Below are 18,817 nucleotides of genomic sequence, written 5' to 3'. Positions count from 1 at the left end.
TCTTGAGGGGTTTGTCCCCTCACATATACTAGTACCACAAACAGGACTTTAATATCACCAACCATTCCCATTTTATTATGGTGTATCCATATAAATGGCCCACCCTGTACTATGTCTTCTAATGATACTGCCTAGGGGAAGTATGTATAATGTAAACAGAATTGGTCCTAGCACTGAACCCCGTGGAACGCCATAATTGACCTTAGTGTGTGAAGAGGACTCTCTATTTACATGTACAAATTGGAGTCTATTAGATAGATATGATACAAACCACTGCAGCGCACTACCTGTAATACCTACAACATGTTCTAATCGCTCTAATAGGATATTATGGTCGACAGTATCGAACGCTGCACTAAGGTCTAGCAGGACAAGCACAGAGAAGAGTCCACTGTCAGAGGTCATAAGAAGATCATTTGTAACCTTCACTAAAGCTGTTTCTGTGCTGTGATGAGCTCTGAAACCTGACTGAAACTCTTCAAATAAACCATTCCTCTGCAGATGATCTGTTAGCTGTTTGAAACTACTCTTTCAATGATTTTTGATATGAAAGGAAGGTTGGAGATTGGCCTATAATTAGCTAAGACTGCTGGGTCTAGAAATGCTTTTTGAGTAAAGGTTTAACTACAGCCAGCTTGAAGGCCTGTGGTACATAGCCGATTATTAGAGATAGGTTGATCATATTTAAGATCGAAGAATTAATTAATGGCAGGACTTCTTTGAGCAGTTTTGTAGGAATGGGGTCTAAAAGACACGTTGATGGTTTGGAGGAAGTAATTATAGAAGTTAACTCAGAAAGATCAGTTGGAGAAAAAGAGTCTAACTTAACATCAATGGTACTAAGAGTAGCTGTAGATAATATTACATCTGTGGGATGATTATTGGTAATTTTTTCTCTAATGATAAAAATTTTATTTGTGAAGAAGTTCATGAAGTCATTACTAGTTAACGTTAAAGGGATGGTTGGCTCAACAGAGCTCTGACTTTTTGTCAGCCTGGCTACAGTGCTGAAGAGAAACCTGGGGTTGTTCTTATTTTCTTCAATCAGTGATGAATAAGATAAGATAACCTTTATTAGTCCCACACGTGGGAAATTTGTTTTGTCACAGCAGGAAGTGGACAGTGCAAAAGTTATGAAGCAAAAATTAGAATATAATAAGAATAAATACAGTACACAGCTGTACAGAATAGAATAAAATACTATATACAGTAGAATAAAATAGAATAAAATATACAATAGGATAAAAATAGAATACAAATGCTGTATACAACTGAGTAAAAATACGATGCCAGAAAAGAGTATTGCACTTAGTGTTATTGGACATGTGTGGATGTGTGTGTTTGATCGGTTGAAGTCTTGAAGTTGGAGTCTGACAGCAGTGGGGAGGAAAGACCTGCAAAATCTCTCTGTCCCACACCGTGGGTGCCGCAGCCACTGAAGGAGCTGCTCATTGCTGTCACATTCTCCTGCATGGGGTGGGAGATGTTGTCCAACAGGGATGACAGCTTAGCCACCATTCTCCTGTCACTCACCACCTCCACTGGGTCCAGAGGGCATCCTGGAACAGAGCTGGCCCTTCTGATCAGCCTGTTCAGTCTCTTCCTATCCCCGGCAGAGATGCTGCCATCCCAGCAGACCACACCGTAAAAGATGGCTGAGGCCACCACAGAGTCATAGAAGGTCTTTAGAATAGTAAGATGTTCTGGCTTTGCAGAGGGCTTTCTTATAAAGCAAACAAAGGCTAAATGATGATCCTCTAAATTTGTGACACGCCATTTCTTCTCCAGCTTACGGGTTATCTGCTTTAGGCTATGCGTTTGAGAATTATACCACGGAGTCAGGTACATCTGTTTTGAGGCCTTAGTTTTCACAGGAGCTACAGTATCCAGAGTCGTACGTAGTGAGGAGGTAAAATTATTAACAAGATAATCGACCTCCGTTGGAGTAGCGTTCAGATAGCTGCTCTGCTCTATGTTGGTACAGGTCATTGAAGATGATAACAGTGAGTGGATTATATTCTTAAACTTAGTTACAGCGCTTTCAGAAAGACATCTACTGTGATAAAGTCTACTCTCCACTGCTGTGTATTCAGTTATTGTAAATGTAAATGTTATCAGGAAATGATCAGACAGGAGAGGGTTTTCAGGAAACACTGTTAATGTTACGTTTCTATTTCATATGTTAACACAGTGGTTAACCTGTAGATCCTATTTTTCTAGGCCCCCCTTTTGTTTTACAAGACAAATGTCCCCCCCCCCCCCCCCCCCCGCACACACACGCACACACAAACACGTCCTCCAACCACACACACCCATATTTTTCTCCATTGTGGTTTATTTCACACCTCAAACATTTAGCATTTAGTAGACAATTAAGTAAATACAAGTAAAAAGGAATAAATTACAGGTAGTAAGAAAATAAACTACTAACTTGTTTATGCTACATTCACACCTACACGGGTATTTTTGAAAACGCAGCTGTTTCGTCCACACGTAAATGAATTGCAGAATGGCAGATAGTCAGATTAACAGTATTTTGTCTCTATCTTCAGGTTTTACACGCTTACATACACACACCCAGTTACTGTCCCTCCATTTAGAAAGGCAGAGGCGTCATGATGTAATTATTTTATGTGTAGTTGTTTTTTTTCCTGTGTAATAATATTCAACATTGCTATCTATACATTTTTCGAAAAATGCCTCTCTGTGGAAATTGGTTTAAAAACACAAAAAACTGTTTGTCCGTGATTTGAATCGAGGGAACAAATCGTGGCAGGATCAGCCTGATATTATTTGTATCCCACTGTAACTTTACTGTATAAAGAGCTAACGTCTCCAAAATGTCAGGAGTAGTTGGTCATTACAACAAGTGTTTGTGAACTAAAAATCAAGAATGTGGGATCCTGTTTGTCCGTGATTTGAAGAGCCCAGCGTGTGATCCCGACGAAGGGAAAAGCAATTCTGCAGGGGAGACCTACCTCGGCACTTGTGCAGGTGAAACCAAAGGGAAGATATGCTTCACCATATTTTCTAGTCTTTGGCTTAGAATGAAGTTGGTTTGGAAATATACTCAGCGATGCTTCATCTCCTGCTTTGTGTTTGTGTGGGAGCCCCGTCAAAAACCTGTCAATTATGCTATTATTTACTTGTATGTTATTTAATTTTTTTTTCCCCTTTTCATACTGCGCCTCCCCTGCAATGGCTCTGTGCCCCCCCTAGGGGGCGGGCTCCACACTTTGGGAAGGTCAGAGTTAACACAAGATCTAGAGTGTGATTAAAGTGGTGGGTGGGTTCTATTACAGTTTGAGAGAAGCCAATTGAGTCTAATAACAGATTAAATGCCATGTTGAGGCTGTCATTTTTAGCATCTACATGGATTAAAATCACCCATAATAATTATTTTATCTGAGCTTAGCACTAAATCAGATAAAAAGTCTGAGAAATCAGACAGAAACTCTGTGTAAAGCCCAGGTGGACGATAGATGGCATTGGTGGGGACGGATGATTCAACCACCGAACCCTGCCCTGTTTCTTTTTTTCCACCCTTTTTATGTTTTCTTCTTGATAAAAAAAAGAAGAGAAATATACTTGCCTACATATGCTATTCTACAAGCTTTTAAACCATTAAAAATTACAATTAGTAATTTATAGTTGTATATGTGAATTATATAATGTTAAATTACTATTAAACAAATGACTGACTAAGTATTTTAGGCTTTAGTTTACTTCAGCCATATTCCATATAAATCAGATATCATACAAAAGTAAAAATAGCTTCAAATGAAGTCATAACAATAAAAGAATATGACTTTAAGGACTTAACAACATTACTTCAGCTATAGTACACCAACATCTCTGATACATTAGCACTAAGGGAACACTGAATGACCCGGTGGTTTTTGTCCATAAAACTACTCATCTAAGATTACCATAAAGTAAAAGATCTCTCAGCAACATTATGCAACATTTTAGGCACTATTGCCCCTATCAAATCAGTGAGCTGGGATGTTTTCTTCTAAACATGAACTACTGTTACAGCAACAGACATGGACTACTGGTGCCCCACACAACAACTCAATGTCCACTATGTGAAGGAGTCAAACACATGCCTGCTCCTCTCGTTAATCTGTAGCACCAAAACATCAGTCAGGTACCAGTTACCTTGCCTCTTCACCTCTGTCCGAGCTACAACATGGCAGAGCTGCCTCTGTCACCTGATAAATAACAGTGAGACATTCCACATACATGCAGTCACACATGTGCTTCAGATACAGTAATGAACCAATAGGTCATCATCCAATTTCACGTGTGATCTTGTATCATCATTACTCTCTAAGCTTTGTGCTGGTTCTTCTGTCATCTGACAAATAGGACATACATGACAATAAGAATAAAATGGGTAGCTGCTTCAGTGTTTCTGTCAATTTGTGCAGATCTTGCCTCATCTGTAATGTTTGTAGGGTGAGTGCATTTTTAAAACAATTTGTGCAAACTGCACTACAAGGTGGAATATTTGCAAAATCATGCCTACCTCATGATATTTTGTCTCAAAAATTAACCCTATGAATATGTCAGTGCCATTAGGATGAAATTATTGTGTCACCAACATTTTAACATTAGACATATAATTTTAACAGCCTCTGTAAACTGGCTTGCTCAAGGCTGCCGTTTTCTCTGACAGTTTCAATCAAAATTAGAAATGCTACTCTGAGACTGAGATAACTAATAGTGCTGCCTGTGGTGCAGTCAGTTTCCAAAACACGTTATTCATTGTTACAATTTTAGACTGTGGGCCAAAGCCTAGCATAGCCTGTAACGTTATTATGACGGAGACATTTTATGAGTGAACTTGACTTTAAATGACTTACAGGTTTCTTTGAAAAGTGCTTTCTTATATCCAAGTTCTTCCTTTTTGTGGCATCCTCCTCTCCTCCTTGGAGGGCCTTGCAGCGCAGGCTTGCCGCTGCTAAAACTAAACAGAGCTCCCTGAGAGGCACAGCCAATCACATTGGCCATATTTGTCACATGAGGTAGGACTCCAGTAGCGAACGTAATTTAACTCTTTCTGCACCGCTAGGTGAATGAGATGTTGACAGATCTTTTTTTTTCTTTCTATCGGGTTTGTTTTTCTTTACTCAAAGAGATCAAATTATTGGTGGGGACAATTCAATAATCGTTGGATATTGGTAGGGACATGTCCCTTCCGTCCATGCCAAATCTACGCCCTTGGATGATAACAAATAAGACTGGTTTCTGAGTTTTACAGCTGGGGTGGACAATGTTAAGCATCAGGCTTTCAAATTAATTAAAAGTCTGTCTTGGTCTTTCATTAATTAATAGGCTGGTGTGAAAAATTGCTGCCACACCGCCCTCTCGGCCTGTGCTTCGAGATTTCTGGTAGTTAGAATGACTAGGGGGTTTTTGATTCATTTAAACTGACATACTCATCCTGCTGCAACCAGGTTTCTGTAAGGCAGAGTAAATCGATTTGCTGATCAATTATTAAGTCATGTACTAACAGAGACTTGGAGGAGAGAGACCTAATATTTAATAATACACATTTCACTGTTTTACTCTTTGGTTCAGATGTGGATACTTTATTGTTCTTTCTTTGTGATTTTTTTTATGTTTAAGTTGTTTGTTGCTGGTTTTTAGTTTGTTTTTTGTCTGTTTAGGAGCTGACACAGTCTCAGTGGAGATGGGTTTTTTGGGGGAGTAGCAGGAGGAGAGAAGCTGCAGAAAGGCGTGTAAGACTGCAACTCTGCTTCCTGGTCCCAACTCTGGATAGTCATATTTTGGGGTTTTTAATAAATTTGTCCATATTTCTAGAAATGAGAGCTGCTCCATCCAAAGTGGGATGGATGCCGTCTCTCCTAACAAGACTCGGTTGCCTACAGAAGGTTTGCCAATTATCTATGAAGCCCACATCGTTTTCTGGACACCACTCAGACAGCCAGAAATCTAAGGAGAACATGCTGCTAAACATGTCACTCCTGGTCTGATTGGGGAGGGCACCAGAGAAAACTACAGAGTCCAACATTGTTTTGACAAAGTTACATACGATTCAATATTGATTTTAGTGACCTCCGATTGGCGTAACCGGGTGTCATTACTGCCGACGTGAATTATGATTTTACTGAATTTACGTTTACCCTTAGCCAGCAGTTTTAAATTTCCCTCAATGTCGCCTGCTCTGGCCCCTGGAAGACAATTGACTATGGTTGCCGGTGTCTCTAGCTTCACATGTCTGAGAACAGAATCACCAATTACCAGAGTTTGACCCCCGGCGGGTGTGTCGCCGAGTGGGGAAAAACGGTTAGACACATGAACGGGTTGGTGGTGTACCTGGGGCTTCTGTTTAAGACTATGCTTCCTCCTCACCGTCACCCAGCCACCCTCTTTCCCCAGCTGCTTGGGGTCTGCCGGGGAACAGCTAGCGGGGCCTACACTATCTTCGGCTGCAGCAGCTACAGGGGCCTGGCTAGCTACAGGTGAATGAAGCCGAGTCTCTAATTCAGTAATCCTGGCCTCCAGAGCTGCAAATATGCTACATTTGTTACAGATATCATTACTGCTAAAGGAGGCCGAGGAGTAACTAAACATCTGACACAATGAGCAGGAAAGTGCAGGAGGGACAGGTGAAGTAGCCATGGTGCTAGTGAGTCGGCTACGAGCTAAGCTAAGCTAGCGAAACAGTACAGACACAGCGAGTGAATACGTTGGCTATAAATTAGGTAGTGACTACACAGAAACTGTGCTTCGGATGAAACGTGAAAATTATACTATGAAAAATGAATGTATATAAAAGTTTTTAATTAAATTGCTAAGCAGATAAGCTACTCAAAAACACCACTGTGTTTGAGCAGGAACAGGAAGTGATACTCTACCGCAGAGAGAGCGAACACCAAGTGACAGTGCTACCAAGAGTTAGGAGCGATCCTTTTCAGTTTTTTCTTTCATCATCTCCAACTCTCTTTGCTGTTTAAATCTCTCATGGTTCAGCTGTAATGAAAATTCTTTCTGCTATTCAAATGTTAAGTTTGTGATTGCTGATACAAGTGTGTTTGGTAAAACCTTACCTTTAGTTCAAACCAAAATCCTTGCAGTGTTTTAATAGTTAAAACATTGAAATCCTGCCTCCAAGTATGGTTCCTGCAGGAAGACTGTGTGGATAGGGTCAATTCAGTAAAAATCTGTCACCAACCTTGACTTATCAAAGGATTATTAGCGAGTTCATTTAACTACATGTGTCTCAGATTTTGTGTGTCACTATCATTTTCTGTAGCACAGTTATGTGCTTTGGTCTCCTAAAATCCCCTGCTATATTCCAGTGTCTCATTCACATTCTTTTTGTACACATTGTTTTGTTGGTATAAACAATTATCAATTTTCACATATAAAGAGTGAAAAAAAGTTTATGACAAGAAAGTATTCTGTGTGATCTTGGCTTCAGGTTGTGTTTGATTTGCTGTCTGCCACTGATGCTGACACTTGCATTCAAAAGGGATTTTAAAAAATTAGGTATTTTATAATTACTTACACTTTCCTCTGTTTCTCTTTCTCTCCCCCCCCCCCCTCCCCCCCTCTCTCTCAGTGAGCTTTTGGGTCAAGACTTTACAGAGACATACTACACAGAGGATGGGAAACCTGTTACTCTTACTAATCACAATTACACTGTAAGTATAAAGAAACAAGAAGGGGTAGATGCCTAAGAAAATTTCAGTTATATTATCAATCTATTCAGGCTAACTCATCTTAAAGAATTTCCTGATTGTAACATAAACTCAATTTATGTGCTCTAAACTTGGGTCTCTGTTTGTGAAGTTCATTGTTCCAAAAAGCAGGCAGATCAGTTCCCTCTCTTCATAGAATGATTCTTTTAACCCAGATTTTTGAGATAAAACTATATAAACAAACAGACTCTGGTAATGGTGCTAAAGTACTGAAACTTGTTTACTTCCTAATGCTAGCTGTTTCTATTTGAAGGGCAGTCTGAGATTATAGGAGAGCGAGAGGGTGAGATCACTTTACTTTGGTATGTTTGAATTTGTGTATTTTTAGATTTGACAATGCACGCACTGCTTCCCTTGGACCAGCTGGCGAGCACTGTGAGGGTCATGTTCTTTACTTTTCCAGCGCGTTCAGTACCACCAGGCTGACCCTCCTGGGTGATAAGCTGAGAGTGATGTGGGTGGATGCCTTTCTTGTTTCCTGGATTGTTGATTGTCTGTGATGACACAGTGTACCGGGCTGTGGTTGACTTCTTTGTCACGTGGTGCAAGCAGAATCATCTGCAGGTCAGCGTGACAAAGACCAAAAAAATGATTGTGGACTGTAACCTCTGGTACAATCCAGGGGGTCATTGTGGAGGACTATAAATAGCTCGGAGTACACATAGATAATAAACTGGAGTGGGTTAAAAATACCACTGCATTCTCAAGGAAGGGCCAGAGTCAACTCTATTTTCTGAGGTGGCTGAGAGGGTTCGACTTGGACAAAAAATTGGCCTGGGCATTTTGACTAGAGATTAGCTCACCAGGTATTATAGGAAAAGCCATGAAGCCTAATAAACTTAGACCTACACCATCCTCCCTATTCTGGTATTCTAACCCGTACTTAGTGGAAACCAAAAGACTGCTTTGTTAAGTTAAGCTCCTGAACTATCTATAGGGTGGGCCATTTATATGGATACACCATAATAAAATGGGAATGGTTGGTGATATCAAAGTCCTGTTTGTGGCACATTAGTATATGTGAGGGGGCAAAACCCTCAAGATGGGTGGTGACCATGGTGGCCATTTAGAAGTTGGCCATCTTGGATACAACTTTAGTTTTTTTCAATTGGAAGAGGGCCATGTGACACATCAAACTTATTGGTAATGTCACAAGAAAAACAATGGTGTGCTTTGCTTCCATGTCTGTGTTGTCCTCCCTCTGACTTGTCTGTTTTACAAATGTGTCTGCAGCTGCCTTCACAGTTGCGAAGTACCTGGCGATACTTTTGAGGCTATCTTGTGTGGCGGTCATCATATGATGGGCAGAGAAAATGTCTATCCCATTTGACTGGAGGTACTTCAACAGAAGAGTTGTATGCTCAAACACTCTAAGAAATCTGTGCTGTTAACACAGTTTCATGCTTCAAGAGACACTCTTTAAAGCCTTGTGCTTTGGCATAAACAGCTGGCTTTTCTTTTTCCCTCTTTTTAATCTTCCAGCGTGAGCACTGCATCAACAAAGAGGGCATCATCATCTGGTTTTCCAAAATGTCCACAAAGATTTTTTGGAGGGCATCATGCTTGGCGCACCACCATGTCTCACCTATTGGATTGAAGCATCTGTGTCTTGTCTCTTCTTGGGTTTGTTTCTCCTACAGATTAACCCTGTGATAGGACTCCTTGAACACTGTACTGCTCCGTTAGAGCTGGGCGATAGAACGATAACGATATGTATTGCGAAATAACTTTTTCTCGATAGAAAAGTTAAACTATTGCGATAGGCCTCATCTCTCTTGTCCTCTTAAAAAAAAAAAAAAAGAACAGCCAATCCAAATTAAGTAGCGCAGAGCCGAACCAATCACAGCCGCAGCGTCACGTCACGTGACTTGTTACGTACAGCACAAGTGCCAAGCCGCACATGTCAGGGCTCTGTGTGCGGGCAGGCAGAGATGAGGATCCAAATGCAGGACTCGAACACGGAATTGAAACTCAAAAACCTCAGCTTTATTGCTGGCAGGAAAACAAACATGAAGTGATGATGGAACACTGAGACCAAGGACACACAGGCATAATCTGATGGTACGACGCGACACCGAGCATGGGAAAACACAGGGCTTATATACACAGGGTAGTAACGGGGGAATCGGCAACAGGAGGGAGACACAGCTGGGAGAGATCAGGGCTAACGAGACAGGGGGAACAAAGCTGCACACACTAACATCAGACAGGAACAAGAACCTTCAAAGTAAAACAGGAAACAAAACACACTTTACTAAGACACAGACTAGACAGAGACAGACTTGACACTGACCAAAGGCTACTAAATGATAATCATAATCACAACAGTATCAGATCATAAATCATAATATGGAAAAACACCAAGAACCAGAGAAACAAAGGAAAATCCATGATGCAAAAGCACCAAAACATAATGAACTCAAAATACTGGGTCCAACGGACCCAGAACCGTGACAGCACATGTGTATTTGTTTGGGAAGCATATATATATATATATATATATATATTAGGGGTGCAATGATACTCGTATCGATATTGAACCGTTCGATACAGTGCTGTCGGTTCGCTATGCATATGTATCGAACAATACAACATTTTTAATTGATTAACTTTTCTTCTGACGATGCTGTCTGTGTTGAGCGTGGGTGGTGGATCTGCGTTCGACTACTCCGCCTTGGCTGCACTGTCGAGCGCAGATCCATTGAGCGCAGGGCAAGCTAACAAGACAGAAGCTAAGCTCGTTGCAACATGGCAAATTGAACCTCCCCCACCCTCATTCAGATCTGGCCTTTGGGACTATTTTGGTCTTCATGTGAAGCATGACCCTGAAGGTAAGCATCTCAGGGACAAAAGTAAAACAATATGTCGGATGTGCCACGCAATGCTCAATTACATGGGTGGGAACTACTGCGTTAGCGCAGTTTGCTCGTTAACACGCACGAGGCGATACGCCGTAGCTCGTTAACAGAGATTTGCCGTGTTGTGGCGTTAACGTCACGGGTGGGAACAAAATGAATATGACTGCACATTTACGCCGACATCATCCTAGTGTAAAGACAGGTGGAAGCAGACAAAAACAACAAGCACGCATGCTACAAACTTTACCCGAGTCATTTAGACAGCCGTTAGCATGTGATTCTCCTTATGGGGACCTGATATGTTTAATATGCTGCTGAGAATATAGCCCAGAAGAAGTGTATAGTATAGCTTTTATTTTGGAAAGAGACATTTCTCTGTAATAAACTCTCTTTTCCAAAGATGAGTGATGTCTCGATTAGATTGACTTATTATTTTATCCCTTTGTTGTTTCAGCAACATTAAATTTAAAAACTGTACGTTTGAGTTAAAATATATATTTATTATTTTAATAAATGACAAATTAAAAAAGCATGAACATTTTTTTGTATCGAAAACATATCGACTCTGGTGTCACAGTTCGATATTTTTTCGATACAAAAAAAATGCGCTAACGCACTAGTTCCCACCAATATAATTGAGCATTGCGTGGCACATCCGACATAGTGTTTTACTTTTGTCCATGACGCGCTTACCTTCAGGGTCATACGTCACATGAAAACCAAAATAGTTCCAAACGCCAGATCTGAATGGGGGAGGGGGGGGGGGGGGGGGGTTTCAATTTGCCATGTTGCAAGGAGAGCTTAACTTCGGTCTCCTAGCTTGCCCTGTGCTCAGTGAATCTGCGTTCTACTACTCCGCCTAGGCTGTACTGTCGAGCACAGATCCACTGAGCACTCAACACAGACAGCATCGTCAGAAGGAAAGTTGATAAAATTAATTAAAAATTTTGTATTGTTCGATACATATGTGTACCGAACCAAAAGCACTGTATCGAACGGTTCAATATCGATACGAGTATTGTTGCACCCCTAATATATATATATATATATATATATATATATATATATATATATATATATATATATATATATATATATATATATATATATATCTCTGTCATGCTAGCTACTACACAGTACGAGTCATTGTAACTGACTGTAAAACGTAACGTTAGCACAGCGAAAATAAAATACACCTAAGCTTGGTTTATATCTGACCCAGATTGGCTGCAGTTCATAACTTCTTACCTGAAGTTCAGTTCCCCTGCCCCTCTGCCCAGCGACCTTGGGTCTCTCCTCCTCCTGCCTTCCCTTTCCCTCATCTACCTCTTGGCCTCCACCACTTACTAATGTTACTGAATCTGTGGAAGCTCCGCCATAGCCACCACCTGCCTGAAGGGCTTGTTTCTTATTGGCCCTTATTTTTTCCGCACCTCCTTTTCACTTTTTGTTCACCATTTTCTTGTCTTTGTCTGTGATAAGATTGCTTTCAGAGCCGTTGCCCGAGCAAGGGGGGGGGGGGGGGGGGGGGTTGTAATTGTGCCAGCCCAGAGTCGATCATGACCAATTAGCCAATCCACCACCTTTCATTTTTTTAAACCGTTACAACCCCCCCCCCCCCCCCCCCAAAAAAAAACAAAACAAAACAAAACAAAACAAAAAACAAAACAAAAAACATCGGCCCATAACAACAAAAAATCACCAATGGCCCACCAGGAAAATGCCCGATGGCCAGTCCAGCTGTGCTGGGGTCCATTAATATCTATCAGACAATGCTCAGGAGATTTCTTTATGAGTCTGTTGTGGCCAGTGCCATCCTCTATGCTGTTGCATGCTGGGGCGGCAGGTTGACGGTCTCAGATGCCAATAGACTCAGTAAACTAATTCACAAGGCCAAGAATGTTGTTGGGACAGAGCTGGACTCCCTTAAGGTGATGTTGGAGAGGTGGATGTTGTCTAAGACAAGGACAATGCTGGACAAAACCTCCCACCCACTTCATGATATGCAGGACAGTCATAGGAGAACGTTCAGTGAGAGACAAAGGCTACGTTCACACTGCAGGTCTTAATGCTCAATTCAGATTGTTTTGATCAAATCTGACTTTTTTTGTCTGCTTGTTCACACTACAAATAAAATGTGACCGCAAACGCGCTCTAGTGTGAATCCTCAAAGCGGCCCACATGCCCAAAAGAAGACATCACACACAACACGCTCTGTTTAGACCCAGACCAAACAGTATTGTTTGACTGATGGCCCTTAATATAAAGACTTGTTGCGGACTTTACGTTTCCCAATTTTGCTTTAAGTTATAAAGTTATTTTGTTATTTACATATGGCCTACTACTATACTACTACTACTATCCTTATTGCTGTTTTAGAGGAGCGGTGCTGTTGGGTCTAAACTCAGACCCCGCTGTATCCAGGACTTATTCCCATGAAAGAAAAACAAGGCAACAGTGTTCGATCGATTTCTTGCGCAAGGGAGGCCCTTCCATCTGTGACCAGCACGTCGAAATGACCACAATGGTGGCCCTCCTCTCGCTGCCTTTTATTGACAAACTTCAAACAATAGTTTACAAAACACCTCCCCCTGCAACCCCGTTTGGTTACATAGACAAGGACTGTATGTAAATGTTAGAGATGGCACGATACCACTTTTTTATGTCCGATACCGATACCGATATCATAAATTTGGATATCTGCCGATACCGATATGAATCCGATATAGTGTTTTTTAATCAACAAAACTGTTTTTTAAAATATCTTGCTGCATTTTGCAAGTCTGCAAGTTCATACTCAAGTTTAAAACAACAACTACACTAAAGCTATTCTGTTATACCTGTATACAAAAAAATATTTCATAGTTCAGCAATACTGATCAATCTAATAAACTTAGACCTACACCATCCTCCCTATTCTGGTATTTTAAAGAGTACTTAGCGTAAATATTAAGCAACCTAACTAATAGGGTTCCAACTCCCAGCAACAACAAAAAGAAATAAATAAAAAATAAGGAACCACCCCTCACGCGCCACCTCATGATGCTTAATCGACGTAATCAACCTTAATTTGATGCAGTGTGAAAAAAAATGCACAGAAATCAATTATTTTTCAAGAAATATTAAATAGATTCAACATCTTTCTTCAACAAAATTGCAGACTGCACAGATGGTACCTTCCCAAAGTAAAAAGTACTATAGCATACTAGGGTATATATTAGACTTAATAGTCACTATATACAGTAATTGACTTCTATTCATTTTACATCAAATTAAAACTTTGGGTGTCAGATAATTATTTATTAAAAGCTCGACATTTTAAATGAGAATAAGAAAGAAAAGTATGTCTTTGTGCCCCCTTTTCCCTGTTCATGCCCTATCGGCCCCCCTGGCTAAACTTTGCTAGATCCGCCCCTGCACAGTTACCAGCGTCAGCTACGTAGAAAAAGATCCTGGTGTAGAAAGAAATATTAAATAAATTCTAACAACAGCTTATCAAGCTTAAACGTTCTGCTGTTGTTCAGCCGCTGGTTTCCTCTTTCTGGTGCAAAGTGGGCCAAAAACAAACAAGAGACACGGACTCGCGACAGAAAAGCCGATCAGCTGATCATTTAAGCAGTTTCACGATTGAAGTAGCAGCCGGAGAGCGAGAGGCAGTCGCTTGTTAAGCTTAACGTGGGAATGCTTTACAAACATTCAGAGATGGACTTACACACTTGCTTTACTTCTCTCGGGGATAACTTTGTCGGAGATGAAATGCCAGGTTGCTAGCGAATCTCCACATGCTATCCAGACCACCGACAGGTCCGGCATGCCACAGCTGCTCTATCACATGATGCATACTGCTCCGACTGCTAACGTTCTGAGGTGAGTTACGGCGTGTTGCAAGTTTTGCGAGGTGCTTTCGTGATATTTAATGGATCGGATTACATTTTTTATTTTTCTCCGATATCCGATCCAGTAATTTAGGTCAGTATCGGACCGATACCGATACGTAATATCGGATCGGTCCATCTCTAGTAAATGTATACACTGTGTGTGTGTGTGTGTGTGTGTGTGTGTGTGTGTGTGTGTGTTAGACCTCCTGCTGACCAAAGGGTCGTAAACCCAGGAAGCTTACATCAAAAGAAACAGATCTTTCAGATAGGATGTACAGTGGGGCAAAAAAGTATTTAGTCAGCCACCGATTGTGCAAGTTCCCCCACTTAAAATGATGACAGAGGTCAGTAATTCGCACCAGAGGTACACTTCAACTGTGAGAGACAGAATGTGAAAAAAAAATCCATGAATTCACATGGTAGGATTTGTAAAGAATTTATTCGTAAATCAGGGTGGAAAATAAGTATTTGGTCACCTCAAACAAGGAAAATCTCTGGCTCTCACAGACCTGTAACGTCTTCTGTAAGAAGCTTTTCTGTCCCCCACTCGTTACCTGTATGAATGGCACCTGTTTGAACTCATCATCTGTATAAAAGACACCTGTCCACAGCCTCAAACAGTCAGACTCCAAACTCCGCCATGGCCAAGACCAAAGAGCTTTCGAAGGACACCAGGAAAAGTATTGTAGACCTGCACCAGACTGGGAAGAGTGAATCTACAATAGGCAAGCAGCTTGGTGTGAAAAAATCAACTGTGGGAGCAATCATCAGAAAATGGAAGACATACAAGACCACTGATAATCTCCCTCGACCTGGGGCTCCACGCAAGATCTCATCCCGTGGGGTCAAAATGATCATGAGAACGGTGAGCAAAGATCCCAGAACCACACGGGGGGACCTGGTGAATGACCTGCAGAGAGCTGGGACCAAAGTAACAAAGGTCACCATCAGTAACACACCACAACGGCAGGGAATCAAATCCTGCAGTGCCAGACGTGTTCCGCTGCTGAAGCCAGTGCATGTCCAGGCCCGTCTGAAGTTTGCCAGAGAGCACATGGATGATACAGCAGAGGATTGGGAGAATGTCATGTGGTCAGATGAAACCAAAGTAGAACTTTTTGGTATAAACTCAACTCGTCGTGTTTGGAGGAAGAAGAATACTGAGTTGCATCCCAAGAACACCATACCTACTGTGAAGCATGGGGGTGGAAACATCATGCTATGGGGCTGTTTTTCTGCCAAGGGGACAGGACGACTGATCCGTGTTAAGGACAGAATGAATGGGGCCATGTATCGTGAGATTTTGAGCCAAAACCTCCTTCCATCAGTGAGAACTTTGAAGATGAAACGAGGCTGGGTCTTCCAACATGACAATGATCCAAAACACACCGCCCGGGCAACAAAGGAGTGGCTCCGTAAGAAGCATTTGAAAGTCCTGGAGTGGCCTAGCCAGTCTCCAGACCTCAACCCCATAGAAAATCTGTGGCGGGAGTCCGTGTTGCTCGGCGACAGCCCCAAAACATCACTGCTCTCGAGAAGATCTGCATGGAGGAATGGGCCAAAATACCAGCTACTGTGTGTGCAAACCTGGTAAAGACCTATAGTAAACGTTTGACCTCTGTTATTGCCAACAAAGGTTATGTTACAAAGTATTGAGTTGTATTTTTGTTATTGACCAAATACTTATTTTCCACCCTGATTTACGAATAAATTCTTTACAAATCCTACCATGTGGATTCATGGATTTTTTTTTCACATTCTGTCTCTCACAGTTGAAGTGTACCTCTGGTGCAAATTACTGACCTCTGTCATCATTTTAAGTGGGGGAACTTGCACAATCGGTGGCTGACTAAATACTTTTTTGCCCCACTGTATCTACAATAAAACCTCCCCCAGCACAGAGTGGCTGGAGAGGTGGTCAGAATCAAAGAGATGGCTTTGATCCTACTGCTTAAACTAAGACTATACAAATTTAAGAAACACAATGGCAACATTCAACAATTAGACTTAACAGGTGCTTCAAAGGATAGCTGCAGATTTCTGTCAGAATCTGCAGATTATACAGTACAAATAAAATGTTCACGTTTCTCCAGCGCTGTCTTCCCAGCAGTTTCACTAACATCTACACGGGATGGCCAGGAAGCATTCACAATGTCTTCTCGGGCGCTGATAATTGCCGTCTGTCAGTTGTGACATGGCCATTCAAACAGCAGTCACTTTCTAAAACATCAGATGTGTATCGGATTCAGTACCACATACGAAAGTGACCCAGGTCGGATTTGAAAATATCGGATTTGTGCTGTTCACACTGTCATACCATGATCACTATCATACCATGGGTCACATAGGGTCAAAAAAGTCGGATTTGATGCGCTTTCGCCTGCAGTGTGAACGTAGCCTAAGATCACCCAAATGCACCACTAAATGACACATGAAATCATTCCTGCCTGTGGCTATCAATGCTAACTCTAACCCTGTACAACTCCTCCACCTAATGCACAGTGCAGTAGTTACACCCTATTGCATATGCTCTACAGGGAAAATAACAAGCTTATAGTTTAGAGTAAAATGTCAATCATATATTCACCTCTGTAATATTCTTGATATTAATTATTTAGCTATTTATATATATTTGAGCTATTTGTTATATTTTGTAAACTTTGTAATATATTGGTATCATTTATTTTAGTTCAGTCTTTTCCTGATATTGTCTTGGAGCAACTGTAACCACATAATTCCCTTGGTGATTAATAAAATATTCTGATTATGATTACTTGTCCTGATGGAAAACCACTGCCATGTCCTCAAACCAGAGATGCCAGTGTGAAACTAGTCAAGGTTAGGATTGTGAATACAAAGCCAAGGGTCCCCGAGAATTAGAGGTGTCAGCAGGGCTTAGTTTTTAACACTTCTTGGCCCACCCTAAAGCTCTTCTTTGTAGTAATTCCACCAGGCAGGCCATTCTTATGCTGTCAGAAATACAACTGTGCTGTTGAAACACAGGGAAACACTGAAAATCCACTACTAGTCTCTATTAGGACTGGGCGATATGACCCAAAAATCATATCTTGATATTCTTTAACTGGATGGCAACATATGATATATATCTCGATATTTTTTTAAAGCCATAAAGTAAGAATAAAAAGAGGGTTCTTAGTCAAAGCTGTGTCTATAAGATGTTAAACTGTGTGTCTTTTTCATAACAGTGACATGGTTGTATTTTCCTTAACTGAACGAGTCGTCAGTCATTTTTGCACAATGGGAGGAGGTGCTGTCGCGTCGTCCATGTTTTCTACAGTCATTGGTAAAGACAAACGAGGCCCTGGTTGATGTGACTTCCTTGTTACGTGATTTGAATTGTTGAAAAGATGCAGGAAATACAGGAAATGTTTCGCATGATCTGGATCCGAGTTTAATGTAAATTAATAAAACACACCCTCCCAACTTGCCAAATGTCAGTTATGTCCAAGTCAGACAAGGACTTCCTGTAATTTTTGTGGACATATATAAATCAATATGTATTTATTTAAGTGTGTGTGTGTGTGTGTGTGTGTGTGTGTGTGTGTATTTCAATTGTCTAAGTATATATCTTTCCAAATGTGCTATTGGTATTAAATTCTCACCAGATGTAAGTAAAAGAAACCCATACATCCACACATACAAAACCCCCCCCCAAAAAACCATAGATATCTGTAAAAATGTGTAATAGTAGGAAATGACAGAAAAAGTATTGAACACATTAAAGGGAAATCAACATAAACCAGACATAACCAGAGGGAAAACTGTTCCGGTTGATGGAAAACACTGGGGAAAACTGTGGCGTCACAAGAACAGTTTTTTTACGAGAATGGGAGCAAACACTTGCTCAGGTGAGGAATTGCTACTCTTAATCCACTGCTGTGAGACCTGCCTTCCTGAACAGACAGAAAGAAGGATGGTTGCGGACAGGAGCTGGCTGGCAGTGGTGAGGATGGAAGCTGGTGAAAGGTACCCTTAACTGTACTGGTAATATGTCCATATACAGGACATGGGCGAGGTTGCAATGGAATGGGCGAGGTTGCAAATTTTCTGAGTTAAAGGAAACTAACAAACCTAAAGTCAATCATACAGAACAATACAGAAATAGAACAATATTGGAATCAGGAAAAATCATAACCACAAGGAAAACAAATTATATTTATAGAAACTACAAGCATAAATGACTTTTCAAAACTCAAAACAGTGAAGACTTAAAAGACTTCTCTGATGTTGTGCAGCCAGATGCAACCAAGTGAAAGGAGGAGCTGTTCAACTTTGTCTATGGTGACATCCTGAATAACATCCAGAAGTCTCTCTAACAAAAGTAATC

At 41.0% G+C, this 18,817-nt stretch overlaps 1 protein-coding gene across 3 annotated transcripts in view; it reads left to right on the top strand.

Moving 5' to 3' along the window:
• Positions 1 to 18,817, top strand: part of adam19a (ADAM metallopeptidase domain 19a) — an 87,451-nt gene that overhangs the window by 24,897 nt on the left and 43,737 nt on the right. Inside the window, exons 1-2 of one of the 3 annotated variants that reach the window (XM_086285320.1) lie at positions 8,967 to 9,069; positions 9,216 to 9,356. In XM_086285320.1, coding sequence (XP_086141446.1) covers positions 9,264 to 9,356 — 93 coding nt within the window. In that variant the 5' untranslated portion in view covers positions 8,967 to 9,069; positions 9,216 to 9,263. Of the gene's footprint in view, positions 1 to 7,594; positions 7,677 to 8,966; positions 9,070 to 9,215; positions 9,357 to 16,304; positions 18,812 to 18,817 lie in introns of those variants that run through there. The other 2 variants (XM_086285319.1, XM_086285321.1) reach the window with 2 other exon arrangements.

Source organism: Aulonocara sp. 'chitande type north' Nkhata Bay, linkage group LG3, assembly GCF_057382095.1.
Source record: "Aulonocara sp. 'chitande type north' Nkhata Bay isolate Kocher_YH1m ecotype deep benthic linkage group LG3, A_spYH_male_GT1.1, whole genome shotgun sequence".
NCBI classification, from domain to species: domain Eukaryota; kingdom Metazoa; phylum Chordata; class Actinopteri; order Cichliformes; family Cichlidae; genus Aulonocara; species Aulonocara sp. 'chitande type north' Nkhata Bay.
The sequence above is the reverse complement of the archived record's forward strand: the minus strand, read 5'-3'. Positions and strand labels throughout refer to the sequence as shown.